The 21877-nt window shown below is 41.7% G+C and overlaps 1 protein-coding gene across 4 annotated transcripts in view; it reads left to right on the plus strand.

Annotated features, from left to right (window-relative positions):
- The window catches only part of LOC142259314 (uncharacterized), an 89823-nt gene extending 68197 nt beyond the window's left edge, over window positions 1–21626 (plus strand). For 2 of the 4 annotated variants that reach the window (XM_075331784.1, XM_075331785.1), the window contains 5 exons: window positions 981–1130; window positions 1260–1439; window positions 1521–1644; window positions 1720–1833; window positions 4215–7261. In XM_075331784.1, the coding sequence (XP_075187899.1) occupies window positions 1053–1130; window positions 1260–1439; window positions 1521–1644; window positions 1720–1833; window positions 4215–5182 (1464 nt within the window). In that variant the 5' untranslated portion in view covers window positions 981–1052 and the 3' untranslated portion in view covers window positions 5183–7261. Of the gene's footprint in view, window positions 1–980; window positions 1131–1259; window positions 1440–1520; window positions 1645–1719; window positions 1834–4214; window positions 7262–8827; window positions 9781–17593 lie in introns of those variants that run through there. The other 2 variants (XM_075331782.1, XM_075331783.1) reach the window with 2 other exon arrangements.
- Window positions 21627–21877: the final 251 nt, after the last annotated feature.

Here is a 21877-nt window from a genome sequence, read left to right on the forward strand (position 1 = left end):
ATTTTCATCTTACTTCTTTTATAACTGGGGCTGATATAATGACTCAGCAGTGATGACATAACCTCTGTGTATGAGGGAGAAGGCACCATCAGTTTTTTCTACACTGTTTCCATGAAATCCTGAAAATAAGCCCTAGTAGGATTTTTGGGGCTTTTTTGAGTATAAAGCCCTTGTTCTGACCTCCCTACATGGGCCCTGAGGCGTGTGAAGCTTGACAGGCAGCTAAACCTTTATCCACCATAGCTTAATAAGGACACTGTTGCTTGAAGTCTGTTTTTATTACACATTGCTAAATGTGTTTGGTGAAACTAGGACCTGAACTTGACTTAAACTTCATTTGAAGTCATTAATCGGGCAGTTCGCATCTCCACCCACATGCAGCCATAAACAGTTCACGTCCATAGGAGAGTTGGTTAGTTTATTTTCTATTTTTTTTTTTTTTGTTTTTGGGGGGGTGCACACTACTTCCGATCATGCTGTTGTTACCCCCAGTGCAAGCCGATAAACACTGCAAGCTGCTCGCACCGGGATGAGCACCGAGCGTACCCGAGCACAGCGATAATCGCGAGAGTGGTTTGCATATGTAAAGCATCCACTCTGAGTTTGTACCGGACACTGAACTTCAGGTTCACTCATCTCTAGTGGTGAATAAAAATCACTTTTGTAGAAAAAATCAGTTTGTGTCACCATTTTCTGACATCGGTAACATTATTCTTTTTGCGTCGATGGAGTTGAGTGAGGACTTGTTTTTCTCTTGATGAGCCGACATTTTCATTGACACCATTCTAGGTGCAATATGGATAATTCATCACTTTTCATTGTATTTATATTGCTATAAAAATAATGTTCTACTTTTATCAGTCAGTTTTACTACTTATATAGCACATTTCATGTAGATATTTTTTTCCTACTCAAGTGATATCTCACCTCCCTTATTATCTGCAGTATTTTACATATGGGCTCATCTCCTTCCCATTCAGGTCCTTATAATTTCAGATCCTCTCAGTGGTTTTATTCTATATAAGAGAATTCTCCTGATTTCCCCGTGAAGGATGGATATGGACAGGGACAAGATGGCGGAGAGGATATTACACCTCACCCTAGAGATCCTCTTCCGGCTTACTGGAGAGGTGAGAGATTCTGATGACGTCACATTACATCATTCTTATCTATGGGAATAACAGATGGACAGAACTGGAGAGGTGAGGACTCTGGAAATGTCTGGAGTGAGATTTATTACTGTGTCTCTCCATAACCAGGAATACACAGTAGTGAAGAAGACCTCTAGTGAGCGCTGTCAGGCTCCTGTGTCTGAGGGATGGGGAAGACCCCTGAGTCCAATCACGGGGCCTCCACCTCACCCCCCAATACATGAGGACATCAATGACCAGAAGATCCTAGAACTCACCTACAAGATGATTGAGCTGCTGACTGGAGAGGTGACACTGCTGGGAATGCTGGGACATTATACAGTAATGCTATGAAGGGATCGGGGGTGACGGTATCATTGTATGTGTCAGGTTCCTATAAGGTGTCAGGACGTCACCATCTATTTCTCCATGGAGGAGTGGGAGTATTTAGAAGGACACAAAGATCTGTACAAGGACGTCATGATGGAGGTTCCCCAGCCCCTCACATCACCAGGTAATAGACAGGAGTAAATACACACGGCCTATAATTATCTGTATTGAATTCAGTCCCTGTATGTGTCTCCTCCAGTTCTATCCAGTAAGAGGACAACACCAGAGAGATGTCCCCGTCCTCTTCTCCCACAGGACTGTAAACAAGAAGATCCCGATGTTCCTCAGGATGTGTTTCCTCCAGCTCTATCCTGTAAGAGATATCTACTCATGTACTTTCTGCACTTATTTTGTATTTAAATTTTTAGACTTTGCTCTGTTTTTTTTCAGCTGTATTTTCTTTGCTTCTGATTCTTCTGCTGTTTGTTTCTAGTCCCTTCTCTATGTTGTTGTGAAGGCAACTCAAAGACCTGCAGAGGGTTCGTGAATACCCTATTTCCCTGAAAATAAGACCTACCCCAAAAATAAGCCCTAGTATGAATTTACGGGATTTGTGGAGAATACTTGAAAAATAAGTCCAACTCCAAAAATAAGCCCTAGTTACAGTCAGGGCCAGCTTTGGGAGCAATTTTTCAGGAACTCCACTGTCTTAGGAACCCCATCAGTGTTATTCTGGGACGTCTGATGACTTCAAACTCATGTGACATGATGTAACGAAAGGTCTACTAATTGCAGGAGTCTAAGGGGTACTTTGCACGTTGCGACATCGCTACTGCGATATCGTCGGGGGGAAATCGAAAGTGGCGTACATCCGGCGCCGGTAACATCGTCGCAACGTGTAAAGCCTAGATGCGCCGATAAACGATCGCAAAAGCGTCTTAAATTGGTGATCTGTGTAGCGTCGGACATTTTCATAATGTCGCACCAATAAGAGATACGATGTTGTTTCTCGTTCCTGCGGCAGCACACATCGCTGTGTGTGAAGCCGCAGGAGCGAGGAACATCTCCTTACCTGCCTCCACCGGCTATGCGGAAACGAGGTGGGCGGGATGTTTACGTCCCGCTCATCTCCGCCCCTCCGCTTGTATTGCCCGCCTGCCGTGTGACGTCGCTGTGACGCCGCACGACCCAACCCCTTAGGAAAGAGGCGGGTCGCCGGCCAGAGCGACGTCGCAGGGCAGGTAAGTTCGTGTGAAGCTGCCGTAGCAATAATGTTCTCTACGGCAGCTATCACAAGATATCGCATGTGCGACGGGGGCGGGTACTATCGCGCTTGGCATCGCTAGCATCGGATAGCAATGTCGCAGTGTGCAAAGTACCCCTAAAGAACTGAAAAGAAGACAGGCTGGCATGCAGGACTGGCATTAGGGGAAAGGGAGAACAAAGTGGGCAATTTCACAAGGCTCCCATTCTCCTAGGTGCCCCAGTGTTTATATGCCGATTATAGGACTGCTTAAAAACCTTTTCGACATCACGTCATGTGACCAAAGGTCTTAATTGCAGGAGTATGAAGGTGAAGAGGAGACAGGCTGGTGTGTGTGTTCACGCCAATTTTAATCAGCTTTGCCAAAATGAGCAAAGCTCAGCCAGAACAAGGGTGTGATGCCACGGTTTCTCTAATTCATACCAAACTGGGACATTCCTATGCCAAAAATCTCACTCCAGTCCCTGACGTAATTTTCCAGTGTACATCGCCACAATCGTCCCGGACAACCCCGTTAAATATCTGGTATCTGTCTGTAACTATTTTATTTTCGAAAAAAAATCTCTGAAAATGTCTATGTTGTGGATCACTGTTGCAAGGAGATTTTTGCAGGTTTGCCAACTGTCATGGCGGTGTCAGGATCTATGGAAATTATAGCTTCTTATACATTGCATGTTAACTTCTCTGATGTCTGTGAGCAGCGCAGGGAGACACAGGCGTCGAACCACAGACTTAAGCAGGCTAACAAGAGTTATTCTCTGCGGGGCTGCTTGTTAATGTCTTTGATCACATGCTGTAGAGTAGAAAGTATCATTTGCTCCCCCTCCTGTATATGCTGGCTGGACTATTTCATTAATGCCAGCTATAGCTTACCTATACTGGTCTGGTCAGGTGTTGTGATCCAGACTTACGGGTGGTTGTTGTGCATTATTACTGTGAGCTGTTGTGGTGTTAACCCTTGTTGTCTTTTTATTGCTGCTTTCCTGCTGTTTCTTTTCTCCTTAGTCTTTCACTGTTTGTTTCTGTGAGTTTGCGATGTGTTTCATCTGTCTTAATCTGTGTTTCCCGTCTGTCTTATTCTGTTTCCATCATATTTCTGCCCCTTCCTTCCTCTGGGGATTACAGATTAGATCTCATCAGCAGAATAGTAAGGCACGAGACTCCAGCATCTCCATCTTCAGGGGTATTCCAGAGGTTAGGAATAGCTTAGGGTCCTCTAGCGTGAGGGACAGTATAGGAGCCCCCTGTCCCTCATTATCCTGCAGTCACATTGTGACAATCAGTCAGATTATTTACTGTAGTACATTCCAGAGAACTGGTGCTAGGAATGGGAGATCTGAATTAACGAAGAAGTAACAGATGTCAAAATTGGCCAACAGATTAAGAATACATTTTTTTCCTAATTTAATTTCTGATGTTATGGTTTAAAAAAATAAATGAACTTTCAAGATAATATGATTAAAAAATAATAACATTCTGTTTATTTTTAGCACATGACTGTATTGGTTGTTCAGATGGATCTCTAATATCTTCAGAATTTATAACCGATAATGACAATATCACACATAATACATATGAAGAACATGATGTTGTCCCAAATTTACCTCCAGTCGTTCTTCGGAAAGCTCTGTCATCTGATCTTTTCAAACAAGACCAAAATTCCAATCATCAAAAAACTCTCACTGGGGAGAAGCCATATTCATGTTCAGAATATGGGAAATGTTTTATGCAGAAATCAAAACTTGTTGGGCATAAAAGATCTCACTCCGGGGAGAAGTCATTTTCATGTTCAGTGTGTGGGAAATGTTTTATTCAGAAATCAGATTTTGTTAGGCATCAGAAAATTCACACAGGGGAGAAGCCATTTTCATGTTCAGAGTGTGAAAAATGTTTTAGTCAGAAATCAAACCTTGTTACACATCAGAAAATTCACACACGGGAGAAGCCATTTTCATGTTCAGAGTGTGGGAAATGTTTTATTCAGAAATCAGACCTTGTTAGACATCACAAAATTCACACAGGGGAGAAGCCATTTTCATGTTCAGAGTGTGGGAAATGTTTTATTCAGAAAAAAGAACTTGTTTGGCATCAAAGATCTCACACAGGGGAGAAGCCATTTTCATGTTCAGAGTGTGGCAAATGTTTTATTCGGAAATCAGAACTTGTTAGACATCAGAAAATTCACACAGGGGAGAAGCCATTTTCATGTTCAGAGTGTGGGAAATGTTTTATTCAGAAATTAGAACTTGTTTGGCATCAAAGATCTCACACAGGGGAGAAGCCATTTTCATGTTCAGAGTGTGGGAAATGTTTTATTCGGAAATCAGAACTTGTTGAGCATCAAAAATTTCACACCGGGGACAAACCATTTTCATGTTCAGAGTGTGGAAAATGTTTTATTCAGAAATCAGACCTTGTTAGACATCACAAAATTCACACAGGGGAGAAGCCTGTGTGAAAAGGCTCCACCATGAGTGGTTCTAACCACACAAGGGGTTTCACCAACAGTAGATATAAGAAGACTAGGTTTCAGCAGTTCACTAGCATTCTACGGATCCTAGTGTGTCATCTCCAATACTAGTCAGTGTTAAAGACAATAGTTCACAAAACATTGACCAAGCGATCCCTCCTGTACGGACCACTAACTACCCCCCTACAGTCCATGAGAAACACTCATATCTTCCTCCTTCTATTGAGGTTAATAAAATACACATTTCTTCTTCTATTGCTCCTATCACTACTAATACAACGCTTATGGGGACAAATACTCTGTCCTCGGATGGTAATAAGGTTTTTCATACCAATACAGACAAATTGAACACTGATACAGAACAGGATTTGGCTATCATTCAGACGCGAATCGATAAATTGAGGAAAGAGATCTGTGGTTTCTTTGATGGCAGCTAATTCCAGCTCCTTTAAGGAGATTGGAATAGTTGACTCTGTATCTAAAGGCCCCGTTACACGCAACGACATATCTAACGATATGTCGTCGGGGTCACGGAATTCGTGACGCATATCTGGCGTGGTTAGCGACGTCGTTGCGCATCACAGCTCCGAGTGAGTGTTAACGATCAAAAATACTCACCTTATCGTTGATCGTTCATTTCCAAAATCTCGTTGGTCGTTATGGACGTAAGTTGTTTGTTGTTCCTGAGGCAGCACACATCGCTACGTGTGACACCCCGGGAACGACAAACAACAGCTTACCTGCGTCCTCCGGCAATGAGGTGGGCATGTCGTTAATGCGGCTGTTCTCCGCCCCTCCACTTCTATTGGTCGGCCACTGTGTGACGTTGCTATGACGGCGCACGAACTTCCACCTTAACGAAGAGGTTGTTCGCCGCCCACAGCAACGTCGCTAGGAAGGTAACTATGTGTGGGGCCTAGCGATATTGTGCGCCACGGGCAGCAATTTGCCCGTGACGCACAAACGACAGGGGCGGGTGCTTTCACGAGCGACAGCGCTAGCGATGTCGGTGCGTGTAAAGCCCCCTTAAGCCTCTGGCATCTGATAGAAATATTAACCCTCTAGTATCTAATACATGTAGCAATACTTCATTTGATTTGGTTGATCTCACCATTCATGATAATACAGAGGATTTTACTGCAATCCCTGGTTCATCCTCTACTCTACCTGATCATAATAAACTTATCACTATTGATAATTCCACTAATGCTGCAACATTGGTGCTTCTTTTACCCAAGGCCACCCCCGGTCAGAACAATGGGATAACCAATTATCTAACTCCCAAGTCGGTAAAAAAAAAAAAGCGTTACAGAGGGACCAAAGCTGGAGCCAAAACAAAGATAAAAATGGAAAAAAGTTCATCTGCTGGATGCTTAAATAAGACAAATAATATATTTCATCTTTCAGATTATACACCTACTACTGCTGAAATTTCTTTACTTAATAAGGGCCTTTCTTTTTGTCCCACTTTTAATAAAAAATAATTTGATTTATTTACCGATCTACAGACATTTATTAGAAAATTGACTCTGCAGAGACACTATACCATTATGGCAGGTAGGGAGACATCCAATAGTGCACTTTCAGGTGATTTGGTCACCGATCAATTCTTACACACTGACCTTAGAAGGACCTCTAATTTTTATCCTACGGAAAGTAAAGGACACAATTTACACACATTCTGTGAAATTGTGCTTCAGGATTTCAACCTGTTAAAAACCCGATGCGGAAATATTCCTTATAACTTATCCAGATCTGAAAAGAGGGCATTAAACTCTCAAAAAGGGAATAATGATATCATCAGACCAGTTGTAAAATAATGAGTTTATTAAAAATGATTATTTGAACTCATTAAATACAGGCCTTTAGCTTGTATGAATGTATAGACCCCTCATCCCTAAGACGTGTGTTTGTGAGTTTGAAGAATTTCTAGCCAAAACACCTGACATGATAAATCGCTAACTGGCTGACAGCCAGTGCTATTCTTCATCTGGTCTCTTAGCAACGGTCTGTAATTAGCCATGAACAGCTTATATACAGTTAGGTCCAGAAATATTTGGACAGTGACACAAGTTTTGTTATTTTAGCTGTTTACAAAAACATGTTCAGAAATACAATTATATATATAATATGGGCTGAAAGTGCACACTCCCAGCTGCAATATGAGAGTTTTCACATCCAAATCGGAGAAAGGGTTTAGGAATCATAGCTCTGTAATGCATAGCCTCCTCTTTTTCAAGGGACCAAAAGTAATTGGACAAGGGACTCTAAGGGCTACAATTAACTCTGAAGGCGTCTCCCTCGTTAACCTGTAGTCAATGAAGTAGTTAAAAGGTCTGGGGTTGATTACAGGTGTGTGGTTTTGCATTTGGAAGCTGTTGCTGTGACCAGACAACATGCGGTCTAAGGAACTCTCAATTGAGGTGAAGCAGAACATCCTGAGGCTGAAAAAAAAGAAAAAATCCATCAGAGAGATAGCAGACATGCTTGGAGTAGCAAAATCAACAGTCGGGTACATTCTGAGAAAAAAGGAATTGACTGGTGAGCTTGGGAACTCAAAAAGGCCTGGGCGTCCACGGATGACAACAGTGGTGGATGATCGCCGCATACTTTCTTTGGTGAAGAAGAACCCGTTCACAACATCAACTGAAGTCCAGAACACTCTCAGTGAAGTAGGTGTATCTGTCTCTAAGTCAACAGTAAAGAGAAGACTCCATGAAAGTAAATACAAAGGGTTCACATCTAGATGCAAACCATTCATCAATTCCAAAAATAGACAGGCCAGAGTTAAATTTGCTGAAAAACACCTCATGAAGCCAGCTCAATTCTGGAAAAGTATTCTATGGACAGATGAGACAAAGATCAACCTGTACCAGAATGATGGGAAGAAAAAAGTTTGGAGAAGAAAGGGAACGGCACATGATCCAAGGCACACCACATCCTCTGTAAAACATGGTGGAGGCAACGTGATGGCATGGGCATGCATGGCTTTCAATGGCACTGGGTCACTTGTGTTTATTGATGACATAACAGCAGACAAGAGTAGCCGGATGAATTCTGAAGTGTACCGGGATATACTTTCAGCCCAGATTCAGCCAAATGCCGCAAAGTTGATCGGACGGCGCTTCATAGTACAGATGGACAATGACCCCAAGCATACAGCCAAAGCTACCCAGGAGTTCATGAGTGCAAAAAAGTGGAACATTCTGCAATGGCCAAGTCAATCACCAGATCTTAACCCAATTGAGCATGCATTTCACTTGCTCAAATCCAGACTTAAGACGGAAAGACCCACAAACAAGCAAGACCTGAAGGCTGCGGCTGTAAAGGCCTGGCAAAGCATTAAGAAGGAGGAAACCCAGCGTTTGGTGATGTCCATGGGTTCCAGACTTAAGGCAGTGATTGCCTCCAAAGGATTCGCAACAAAATATTGAAAATAAAAATATTTTGTTTGGGTTTGGTTTATTTGTCCAATTACTTTTGACCTCCTAAAATGTGGAGTGTTTGTAAAGAAATGTGTACAATTCCTACAATTTCTATCAGATATTTTTGTTCAAACCTTCAAATTAAACGTTACAATCTGCACTTGAATTCTGTTGTAGAGGTTTCATTTCAAATCCAATGTGGTGGCATGCAGAGCCCAACTCGCGAAAATTGTGTCACTGTCCAAATATTTCTGGACCTAACTGTACATTACATTAGGTTAAAGGTTAACTACCCTTGTTCTGGTAAACAAGTGCTGCACATGACATATACATACAACTTAGAACTCATATTCGATGGTTACATCATGCAAAACCAAGAATGGGAATGAGGTGTATATTGGGTTCCGAAGACACTGCAGAACCATGTTTAGTCAGTGGAGTGAGTAGCGCTGTAGCAAAATAGTATATAAGCTGGGTCATATTCTATGGGTTCAGAATGCCCCCACCATTCTCAACCAAAGACTGATGGAAGATTGCCGTGACATCACAGCTATGTAAGATAAATGGACTCTTTCTTTTTCTTTTTACTCAATTTTAATTAAGCCAAGCATTCTTTTTCTGTAATGATTTTTAACTCTAAATAAACCCATATGTTTTGCACCTCATTTTCTCTCTAAACAATCATTATATACTGGCTAAGTATATATGCCAATCCTAATTTTTCCACATTTGGCGAGCTTCAGCCTGATTGATTGAGAGGCACAGGTGTCTTTCCCGTTTTGGCATGCGTGGTGAATTTTCACTTTCACGTTAGTTCTTGCTGTTTTTTTGTTTACGGGACTTTTCTTCCGTTACACTTCCCTGGCCTTTTGTCCAAAGAGGGGGGGGGGGCAGTGAGGAGGAGTAACGTGTTTGTTCAAAAGACTGTAGGAAAAGACTCACACTGCGTCTAAATCAAAGGGAACCTTAGAAGAGTGACAAGGATTGACGTAATTCCACCGCAAGAAGGTCGTATGAGTCGTGCCCTGACGGACATCTGAGGATCCATCCAGGACCATCAATCCAGGAAATCCCCAGGAGAATCCTTCCAGGACACAAAGACCATCAATCCACAGACGGTTGGACCCATTCCAGGACAAACGCATCTACATCTACATATAGGTGAGAAAATGGATTTTCTTCATGATATTTCTAAGAAAAGTAATGTGGAGTATACTTTTGATCATAAGCATAGTGATGCTCAATTATGGTCAAATCTGTACCGGCAATGTGAAATTGAGAATACTAAGATAGATAAGAAGATCTTTACTGCAAGATTTCTCCCGTGCATCCCCCATACTCTGGAACGCTCTACCTCAGCACATCAGACTCTCCCCTACCGTGGAAAGCTTCAAGAGGAACCTCAAGACCCACCTCTTCCAACAAGCCTACAACCTACAATAGCCCTCAGCCCAGTAGACCACTGCGCAACCAGCTCTGTCCTCACCTATTGTACCATCACCCATTCCCTGTAGACTGTGAGCCCTCGCGGGCAGGGTCCTCTCTCCTCCTATACCAGTCTGTCTTGTACTGTTAATGATTTGTTGTACGTATACCCTCTTTCACTTGTAAAGCGCCATGGAATAAATGGCGCTATAATAATAAATAATAATAATAATACTGTGAAAAAATTGCAGAAAAAGATACAGAATGTATTAGGCATGGTTTATACTTAGAACTCCATGGTGGGTGGGGCACAGCCAACACACACCATCTGCATGGTTACAAACATATCCAATACAACGGACACACACATAGCAGATGCAGAAACAACAGATTGTCCAAATTGTTCAATATTGGCTGAACATATTGAAAATTTGGAAGATCAATTGGAAACTAGAGCAGACTTAATATCAAAATTACGTAAAGATATAAAACATGTGTCTGCCAATACATGACAACATCAAAGGGATGCCTCAGCATCACCTGCCTCAGGTTCAGATGTTCCTGAACAGTTGAACACAACTGTGGATGAGGGTCTGAACGAGGAAGAAATACGTAAAAAGAAATTACATGAAAAAGCAGCCTGTCTTAATATTAAAATCCATGACCAATTAATGAAAATCATAAAAGACATACCCAAATATGATGATAAAATGGACACCTTCCATAATGCGGACATTTTTGAATCGAACGCAGATAAATGAATGATGATCAAAGGAATAAAATATTTAGGGTATGGCTTCCCTCTCATATGACAAAAAGGTTACAAGCCACACCTAGGACAAATGAACACAATGACCTGATCCATGATACAAAGGAAGATAGGCTGAAACAGTTAATTCTATTCACAACAGGAGAATGTACCCCAACTGTTGAAATTTTAGAAAATCTTAAAACACACATACAAGAGAACCCTTTTGTTTTTTTGGTCAAATTCGAACAAGCTTACCGAATGATAATGGAAATCGGATCTGAACAAGAACCGACTTCCATGGTCAAAGCTTTTGTTAAAAAAAAATTAAAAATTTTGACCCTGCTTCATTCGAAATCGCTTCTAGGATGGACAATCTACAGGAGGCCACGTCATTTATTGATAGAATACGGAGACAAATGAAGCAAAATCAGGTAAAGTCAAAAATAGCCATGATAAAGGAGACAAATGATGACAAAACAGTATCACAGAAAAAACAAAATAATAAGAACAAGAGACCCATACTGAATTCTAAGAACAAGGGTTCAGGGGGGGGCAAGCAAAAAAAGCAACATTCATTGCTTCTTCTGCAGCCTTCCTGGCCATCCTAAGTGGGAATGTAAGAAATTCCTAAGGGCGGGAGCTGAGGAAAAGCTGGGTAAAGAGAATGGACTGATGCCAATTACATCAAGCGCACCTCCCCCATCTTCAGCGCCTCCTCCTTCATACACACCCACTCATACTGACTACAGGAATAACCAATCACCATATGCACCACTGACCAAACAAATTAGGGAAATGACCATAAAGGAGTTGGATGCAAGGAACAAGACACCTGCTGCTCTTCTTCCTTCTCCATCTTCCTGACTAGCAAAGCCAGTCCCCAGACTTCATCCACTGGAATTTGTCACTCGAGTTTCAATGGATAGCTGTGGTCGACCATTTTTAAAGGTACATCTTAACGGCCAGGAAGTAATGTTTCTCCTTGATACAGGTGCGCAATTGAGCATAACAAATGTTGATCTACATTTAAAGCCAGATCCCCTGTATGTGCAATTGTTGGTTTCAGTGACAAAAATGGAACAACGGTAACTTTAGCTCAGGATGTTTTTCTGGAAATACCTGGTTCTGTGGAAACAAAAATGGATATCTGGTGTTGTCGGGATACTGAGAACATAATTGCCACTGATTTTATGGAAAGCATGGCTGGATTATTGATTTGGGTAACAAAACAATTTGGAAAGACTCTAACGGTTGTTTGAACGATGTAGTGTCCTCTGATCATTTGTGGCCTGAAACTGGTGGTAATGAAGTATTGACTGAGATAGTACAACGGTTTCCTTCTCTATGGGCTCAGTACAGAAATCAAGTAGGAACTATGAAGGATTTAGTGGTGAAAGTGGAAGGGCGGGATGCGCCTCCACAGCGTCAGTATAAGTTGCCCCCAGAGTCAATTGCTCCGATGTCTAAAATTATTCAGGAATTGTTGGATCAAGGTGTCATACGTAAGGCAAATTTGTTTGTAACAATCCATTGTGGTGTGTTCTGAAAAGCGATGGTAGCTATCGGATGATATTGGACTTACGGATGTTCAATAAATTTACTCCCAATGTTGCACCGATTGTAGCTGATACACATAACATGATGTCAAGATTGAATGCAAAGGCAAAGTATTTCTCAGTATTGGATATCAATAATGTTTTTTTCAGTATACCGATTGAGAAAAGTTGTCAATATAAGGTTGCGTTCAACCATCTGGATCAACAATACTTGTTCTGTAGGCTACCTCAGGGGGCGCATATGTCGCCAAGCATTTTTCATCAGGCGCTAGCAAAACTTTTGTCAAGATTTTCTCATCTGGAATGTATATTGCAATATGTGGCCGATATGTTGCTATGTACAGAGGATGAGGAATTGCATATTTCGCTATTGGCAGAGTTGTTTGAGCTTCTGCATGATGCAGGATTGAAACTGAATACCAAAAAGGTCACACTGATGCAGACTGAGGTCAGATTTTTAGCAGTTCTGCTAAGTCCAGGTAAAAGGCTACCCCTACAGGACAGAATAGAGGCAATAGCATCCCTTCCAATTCCAACATCACACAAGGCACTAAGACATTTTTTAGGACTTGTAAATTATTCAAGGGATTTCATTGACAATTTTGCTGACAAATCCAGACCTTTGTATGATCTTTTAAAAGGTGATAATGATGATTATTTTGGTCCCTGGAGTGTCGAACAGGAAAAAGCCTTCACACAATTGAAACATGATCTACAACACTCACCTGCGTTAACTATGGTGGAAAAGAATGCACCTTTTGCGCTCCAAGCACACACTTCAGAGACAAGTATCTCTGTGGTTTTGCTGCAGCTGCAAGGGGGGGAATAGAAAATCTTTGGTTACTTCTCTAAGCTTCTCTCACCTGTTGAGAGGGGGTTCAAGGTGCGCGCAAGACACCTGGTGGGAGTGTATTTCGCAATAAAAATAACAGAACATATACCGTATTTTTCGGACCATAAGACGCACTTTTTTCCCCCCAAATGTTGGGGGAAAGTGGGGGTGCGTCTTATGGTCTGAATGTAGGGCTGCGTGGAATGAGGGTGCTGCGGTGGAGCGGGTTATCGGGGGCATGAGCAGGCTGTAGCAGCGCCTGCCGTGACCACGTGGACCCGCTCATTTAATATGCACGCCCATCCTCCCGCCCATCGTCTCTCAGCGCTGACAGGTGGGCGGGTGGATGGGCGAGGGATAAACAGCAGGCCCACGTGATCACCCCTGGCAACTACAGCCTGGAGTGATCATGTCCGGTTGTATTCACTGCCCCCCGTGCATCATCATCAGCGCGGGGTGCAGTGAATCAGTACACTCACCTGTCACCGTTCCCCTGCAGTACCGCGATCTCCTCCTGGCTGCCGGCGGCTGCTGAGTGGAGCCGTCCCCGTTCCCCTGCAGCACCGCGATGTCCTCCTGTCTGTGCGGCGGCCGCTGAGTGGAGACTAGCGGTGCGCACAGCGATGACGTCATCGCTGTGCACACGTGTCCACATGCAGCCGCTCGCAACCAGGAGGACATCGCGGTGCTGCAGGGGAACGGGGACGGCTCCACTCAGCGGCCGCCGGCAGCCAGGAGGAGATCGTGGTACTGCAGGGGAACGGTGACAGGTGAGTGTACTGATTCACTGCACCCCGCACTGATGATGGTGCACGGGGGGCAGTGAATACAGCCGCACATGATCACTCCAGGCTGTAGTTGCCAGGGGTGATCATGTGGGCCTGCTGTTTAACGGGGACGGCTCCACTCAGCGGCGCTGCCGCTGACACAGGCGGGAGGAGGAGCGATGCTGCAGGGAGTGAGGTGAGGTAAGATGAGTATGAACGTTTATTTTTTTTATGTGCCACAGGATGCGGGCCGTATACCAGCATGGGGGTGTATAGCAGGATGTGGGTATATTATGAGCAGGATGTGGGTATATTATGAGCAGGATGGGGTATATTATGAACAGAATGGGGGTATATTATGAGCAGAATGGGGGTATATTATGAGCAGAATGGGGGTATATTATGAGCAGAATGGGGGTATATTATGAGCAGGATGGGGGTATATGAGCAGGATGGGGGTATATGAGCAGGATGGGGGTATATACTGTATATACAAGGCAGGAGGATCATTACCAGGATGGGGTATCTTGGTAGAGAATTTGGGGATATTACCCCCATAAAAGTGTCAGCAGCAGATCCTCACCCCAGTGTGTCATGACTCCTTTTTTGCTTAAAATGTTATTTTTCTATTTTCCTGCTCTAAAACCAGGGTGCGTCATATGGTCAGGTGCATCTTATAAGAAGTAAAAAGGCACTCCCAGGGTGTGATGAAAAAGTATATTTATTGTGCTTGAAGAGAAAGTGGATTCCGCGCCTGCAGTCCATACTACATTCCTCCTCACATTTGGTAAGCACCTCGGTGTTTTCACGTTTGATTCATGTCATGCTTCGGTTTCCTCTCAGCCTTCTCTTCTGACGGTTATTTACTTCTTTACAGATCATCCATTAAATCCTTTCCCTCTCCTTCACAATACTCATATCTAGTCTTCCACTTTCATTGCACAATACTTACAATTCCTATAAACATTCTCCCACACACAGTGCTCACATCCATACTAATCCACCTTACTCTATAATCATACTATCACATCCTACACCCCTGATGGCTATACAAATATGCTATCCACTGGTCTCTCAGTGTTACCATTCTCATCCACCCATATAGACATTTTACTACAGATCTTCCTCCCTCCCTCCATTAACCCTGTACAAACCAACATTTTCTTCTTTTTTTCTTTTTCTTCTTTTTCTTTTCTCTATGGTTCTTCTTCTTTCTCTTTTCTTTTACTCCCCTTTTCTTCATTTTATTTTCAAAAATTCTCTGAGTCAATATGAATCTGTTTATTACAGATATTGTCACATATATGAAATGAATATATGTATGAGACTTTTCCTGTCAAAGAATATGAATTTGAATATTATAATGTACACTGTCATTTATTTGAAACTATTTTGTTTGCCCTCAGTGTTATATACATCTTATGTATTTATGTTATTTATTACTGTATTTTATTTTTATGCTTAGTGCTACTGAGGAAGGTCCAATTTGGGCCGAAAACGTTCTCTTCAAGCACAATAAATATACTTTTTCATCACACCCTGGGAGTGCCTTGTTACTTCTTGTATTATGGCTTTGGAACCTGAAGTGCACCCCGGCATCTTTTGAAAATACATACGAAGGAAGTGCCGTTTTCTTCTTTATATCTAAGGTGCATCTTATAGTCCGAAAAATACGGTAATTGGGTTCAATCGAATTATTCTCCAAACGCCACATTCCACACTAAAGCTCCTCTTCGAGAAAAATATTCCAGGTGTGTCACATCAGAGATTTGCCCATTGGTTACTCTCATTGTCTCGAAATCAAATTGAGGTACAGTAGATTATAAGGCCAAATATGTTCTTCCTCAATTGATGCAATATGAAGTACAAACCCATGATTGCCTACAAACGTTCCAAGAACCAAGTCCATCTCTCTTCAGACGTCAGTCGGAAGACACAGATGAACCTGTGTTTGTAGACGGTTCTAGATTTTTCTAGAGGGACACTTTTACACAGGATATGGAATTTTCTATTCCAAAAGAGGATAAGTGGTAAAGCACAAATTACCAAGTCATTTCTCAGCTCAATGGGCAGAGCTAGAAGCGGTAAGAATGGTCCTACAGCTGAATGAAGCTGATGACCAGGTTCCAATGGTAATTTACAGCGATAGCTCCTATGTTGTCAGGTCCCTAATCGATTATCTGCCTATCTTGGAGAGAAGAGGTTATGTGGATTCTTCCAACAAGACCTTGGTGCACAGTGACACTTTAAAAACAATTTTTGAAATAGCATCTAGGGCCCCAAATAGGTTTGCTATAGTGAAAGTCGCTGCACATAAAAAATCTGATGAGTTATCTGTAGGAAATGCAACCGCAGATGCTTTAGCCAAAGAAGCTGCCCAGACTGGAAAAGAAGTGTTTGACTCTGAACCTTCTGAGATTTCAGCGGTTCAAAGAGCAGATACATACATACCTTCATTTGCAGAAGAACAGATGAAAGATCCTTCTCTTGTTACTTCTCAGGATGATCCAAAACCTCCTTTTATCTGTGAAAATGGGGTTTTGTGTCACAATTCAAATGGAGAATTGCGTCCCGTTGTACCAAAACATCTACAGGTAGAATTCACTCGATATAACCACGAGAGCTTAGGTCACTTGGGCCAACAAAAATTGTTAGTCATTCTCAAAGAGAAATTTTATTGGGAAAAAATAAACGAAACAGTTCAAAGTGTTGTACTATCATGTCTCATTCGTGCCCAAGTAAATCCAAGACCTAAAGGACAGAAGCCACCACGTCTACAAATCGCACCTGCAGATGGTCCATGGTCTATATTACAAATAGACTACATTGGTCCTTTACCCTCAGGTAAACATGGTCTCAGGTATGCATTGATTGTGGTAGATGTGTTCTCAAAATGGGTAGAAATTTGACCTGTTAGGAAAGATGATGATTTGTCCACAGCAAGGGAATTGGTACAACATGTCTTTTGTACTTGGGGGATCCCAAGGATGATTACCTCCGATCGAGGAAGCCATTTCACAGGTAAAATCATGCAAACTGCTTGTGCTATTCTAGGGGCACGACAACAATTTCATGTCCCCTATCATCCACAATCTGCGGCAATTGTGGAAAGAATGAATAGGACAATCAAATCCAGAATTGCAAAGATGCTTTTGGATAAAGGTAACACCTGGGTTGATAAGGTACCCTTCATACTAATGAGTATAAGAGGTTCAATCTCCTCTACAACTCAATTCACTCCTTTTGAGTTTATGACAGGAAGAAAAATGCCATTGTGGTTTCCACATGAGCCATTTTTATCCACTCCGCAAAAAGATGCCATCTAAAGGTCCCAATGGTTGAGAACGCTACAGGAGAACCTGAAAGCAATTCTGCCATATGCAGCATCAAGAATGCAAAACATGGAGCCACCCTATGAGTCCAAATTCAAGAAAGGTGCTCTAGTGATGATCAAAACCTTTTGCAAGAGTAGTCCATGGGAGTGTAATTGAAGTGAAGTCTTTGAGACTATGGGACAAGTCATGATTCTCGTGTAACGATCATCCAATGTGGTAAAAATACCCGCAGACAACAGAAAGTGTGGGTCCACATTGACCAGTGCAAATTGTTTGTAACAAAATAATGATACTGCATTTCTTTACAGAAAGAAATGGATTCCGATAAGAACTGGAATAAGAAACCTAAAGACTTTGACAGAAAGATGACATCAAGCCTTCCGGAAAAAGAACATTTTCCCAAGCTCAAGAAAAGCTTCTATGTGATGGGAACGACTTTCCTGCTGCTTTGTCTTATTTCAATCATTATCTACAAGGAAGACATGTTACAAGGAACAATCACCAATGATGTGAATGAGCGGACCAGAGAGATTCAACATTCACGAAGACCAAGAGGATCAGTAACACTGAACTTACTAAAAGAGAACATTATGGATGATTCTGTGGAGATAACAGGAAATATCTGCATGGGATATGGAAGAAAATGTTGCATTGAATTGCATTTTATACACAACACAGATATAACATTAGATGCTATTGCAGGACCTAAAACTAGATTCACACAATTACAAGGAGAATATGTACATAATAATAAAACAGGTACATGGGAATGTTCTCCTACTGATGTACTATACTGGAACATAGAGATCAGAGGTGATGAACCTGCTGTATGGTCCGGTGATATTACAAATGATATGATTGCTAGGGGAAAGTTTGGAAGATCCAAAACAGAAATTTTGTTAAAAACACAGGTTTTTGGGAAAATTTTGGATCCTTCATTACTCTCCATTACAGAAGGAGATAAAGATTGGGTAAAAACATGGAATTTCCAGATAACACGGGAACCTGTACAAGTTCAGGTATCTGTAGTGTTTACCGTTACCAACACTATATGGTAGTTCCAGAAATAAGGGTTTCACCACAGACAGTACATAATAAAGAAAATACATCCCCTATAATGTTAAAATGTAACACAAGGTTGACATTGCCTTCTGAGTCTCTGTTAACATGGACCAAAAATTCATCATTTTTGGGAAGTTTTTTAAATAGTCCAACTAATGTCATTCACAGAGGTCAGATTGGTAATATCAGATGGATGGATGATAACTTAATTTTTTCCATAGAAAATCCATCTTCCAAGGACTCTGGAATTTACCAGTGTTGCGTTGTAACAAGGACTCATTACAGACAATGTAAAGACGTTAGTGTGAATATTTGGTCAGCAGCAGATAATGCATGCACAAACACAAGGTTTATGCCATCTACTCCTCTCCAAATCAATCAGTTTCAGTCTAAGTCTTTATTAAGGGATGGAAAAGTTATGACAATGTTATGGACTTTCAATATGTCGCATTGGAAAATCTCTACCAGGTTTCCTCAGTGTCAATCACATCTTACTAACATGGAGATGGGGATAGAACAATGGTTTGGGAGAAGAACAACTCAGACTAGAAGTAAGAAAGGAGTGTTAGAAGGAATTCTGGGAGGAATAGGGACAGTGGGAAGTCTGACTAATGCCATGAATATACAGACACTTAAGTCAGATTTGGATAATATTGGTTTTATTGGAGGAAAAGGTATAAAGATTCAGAAGAGTTTGAATCAACTTCTTGAAAAGATGGTTATGAATACAGCTGCTGTACTAGGGTCTTCCGTGTCACATCTACAGGATGCTACATTAGCTCTCGTGGAAAGCACACACGAAACACAAGTAGCTAAAGCGTGCCTGGAGATTCAGATCGAGTATTCCACCAATCTGAAAATGATTGCTCAGGCTTTACAGAGTGGAATTACTCCACTGGGAATACTGCGAAATTTACCTGTAGAGTATGATTTTGCATTGAATCATACGGATTTGTGGGTAAATAAGTGGTTGGGATGTGAACGAAACATTTGTGTTGGCACATCACTAATCCCGGTGATCGGAAGAGAGGGAACTATTGTTCCTGTTACAGTTTTGGGTATACCTGTGAGTAAAACACAACAGGTGTTCTATCAACTGCAGTACACAGATTTTGCATTTGATGCAGTGAACACTGAACAATTAGACATTTCTTCATGTTTACATTTTGTTTCTAAAGTGATGTGTCTACCTGGACAGGATAAGGTGATCTATCATTCATGTTTTCATAATCATTCCTCTTGTCATGCGAGAATAGAGACTGTACAGACACTACATGATCTGGTGACCCCAGTAAGTCCAAATAAGATTTGTTTCCAGGTCATGTCTGAGACAGAAATGGTTTCTGCTTTCTATTCTACTTGTGTACATAAGGAAAATCTACCTATGGGTTTGTATTGTATAGAAGGAAATGTGAGATCTCTTTCAAAGAAGGAAGGAAATTTTAATATCACTTCTATAGGAAAGAGAAACTTAACGGCATTTCTCATACAATTCAATTTATCACAAATAAATGATTTCCCTTGGGATATGTGGACAAGTGAAATAAAAAAAGATAAGGGTTTGTTAGATTTATTAACGAAACAGTTAAAGGATGCAGAAATTATATTCAGGCATGAGCAAGGTGAATTAAATGATATTGAACACGAATGGAACGGAATGTCAGGTAGAACTTGGAAAAGTTTTGGGAAGTCAGTACATTCCTGGTCTCAGTCATCATTTCAGACAGCGGTTGGAAATGTTTTATTTAATCCCATCATAATCATATTTTTATTAGTTTTGATGTGTATTATTTATCAAGTTTTTGTGATGTGTACAATTTAGAAGATATATAAGAATATAAAAATAGAAATGAAACAGGAAGATAACATTCTTAGAGGAATGTTAAATCGTAAGATGACTTTTTGACATAAAGTTTCAGATTGGTTTATCCAGTCAGATATTGGTCTAGAATCTTCAACAAGAATGCATGTGATACGAATGATGACACGAATGAGTTAGGGTTTCAGGGGATTCATCAAATCTTCAAAAGGGGGGATTGTAAAATAGTGAGTTTATGGAGATTTGATTCATAAACTTAATTACATTCATTCATAAAATGGGTGTATAGCAATGGACTGGTCTTAGACGTGTGTTTGAAAGTTGGAGATTTCACTGACCAAACCATCTGACAAGGTACATCAAAGTTGACAGCTCAGTGCTATATTCATCTGGTTTCTAGGCGATGATCTGAAATTAGCATTGAAGTCTTTCTCAGTGTTACACTAAGGTCAAAGGTCAGCAAGCTTCAAAGAGTTCTATACATTCTATGGTTAAGGGTAAAGTGTTTGGTTTTAGAAGTCTGTACTGCGCATGAGACTTAAGGGGGCTTTACACGCTACGACATCGCTAATGCGAACTCGTTGGGGCCACGGAATTAGTGACACACATCCGGCCGCATTAGCGATGCCGTTGCTTGTGACACCGATGAGCGATTTTGCATCGTTGCAAAAACATGCAAAATCGCTCATCGGTGACATGGGGGTCCATTCTCAAAAATCGTTACTGCAGCAGTAATGAGGTTGTTCCTCGTTCCTGCGGCAGCACACATCGCTCCGTGTGACACCGCAGGAACGAGGAAGTTCTCCTTACCTGCCTCCCGGCCGCTATGCGGAAGGAAGGAGGTGGGCGGGATTTTACGTCCCGCTCAGCTCCGCCCCTCCGCTGCTATTAGGCGGCCGCTCAGTGACGTCGCTGTGATGCCGCACGGACCGCCCACTTAAAAAGGAGGCGGTTTGCCGGTCACAGCGACGTCGCCGGGCAGGTAGGTATGTGTGACGGGTCTGGGCGATGTTGTGCGGCACGGGCAGCGATTTGCCCGTGTCGCACAACAGATGGGGGCGGGTACACACACTAGCGATCTCGGGACCGATATCGCAGTGTGTGAAGCGACCTTTATTCTGCAGATTTTGGATCACGTGAGACTGACATAATGCCATAGCTAAAAATGATAGTGAGTTCTTGAAATAATGTTCCAAAACCATGTAAAGACACAAGGAGAATCAGAGGGAGGAGTTTGAATTGTATTTAAGCAGACCATACTTCAAAGAGGTTAGAATGGGACCATTCTCAACCAGACGAACCAGAGAGAAGACGGCTTATCATAACATCACAGCTATGTAAGATAGATGGACTCTTTTTCTCTATCTTCTTATCTTTTTCTCTCTTAACTAACTAAAGCCAAAACATTATTTTTCTGTAATGATTTTAACCTTTACTGAATAAACCCACATATGATTTTGCACCTATTTCTATTCAATCGTTAATATACTGGCTAAGCATATTTTACGTCAAATCCTATTTTTAACAATCTCACACAGGGGAGAGGCCATTTTCATGTTCAGAATGTGGGAAATGTTTTATTCGAAAATCACATCTTGTTACGCATCAAAGATCTCACACCGGGGAGAAGCCATTTTCATGCCTGGAATGTGGTAAATGTTTTACTAGGAAATCATCTCTTGTTGACCATGGAAAGGTTCACACAGGGGAT

Source organism: Anomaloglossus baeobatrachus, assembly GCF_048569485.1.
Source record: "Anomaloglossus baeobatrachus isolate aAnoBae1 chromosome 5 unlocalized genomic scaffold, aAnoBae1.hap1 SUPER_5_unloc_7, whole genome shotgun sequence".
NCBI lineage: Eukaryota > Metazoa > Chordata > Amphibia > Anura > Aromobatidae > Anomaloglossus > Anomaloglossus baeobatrachus.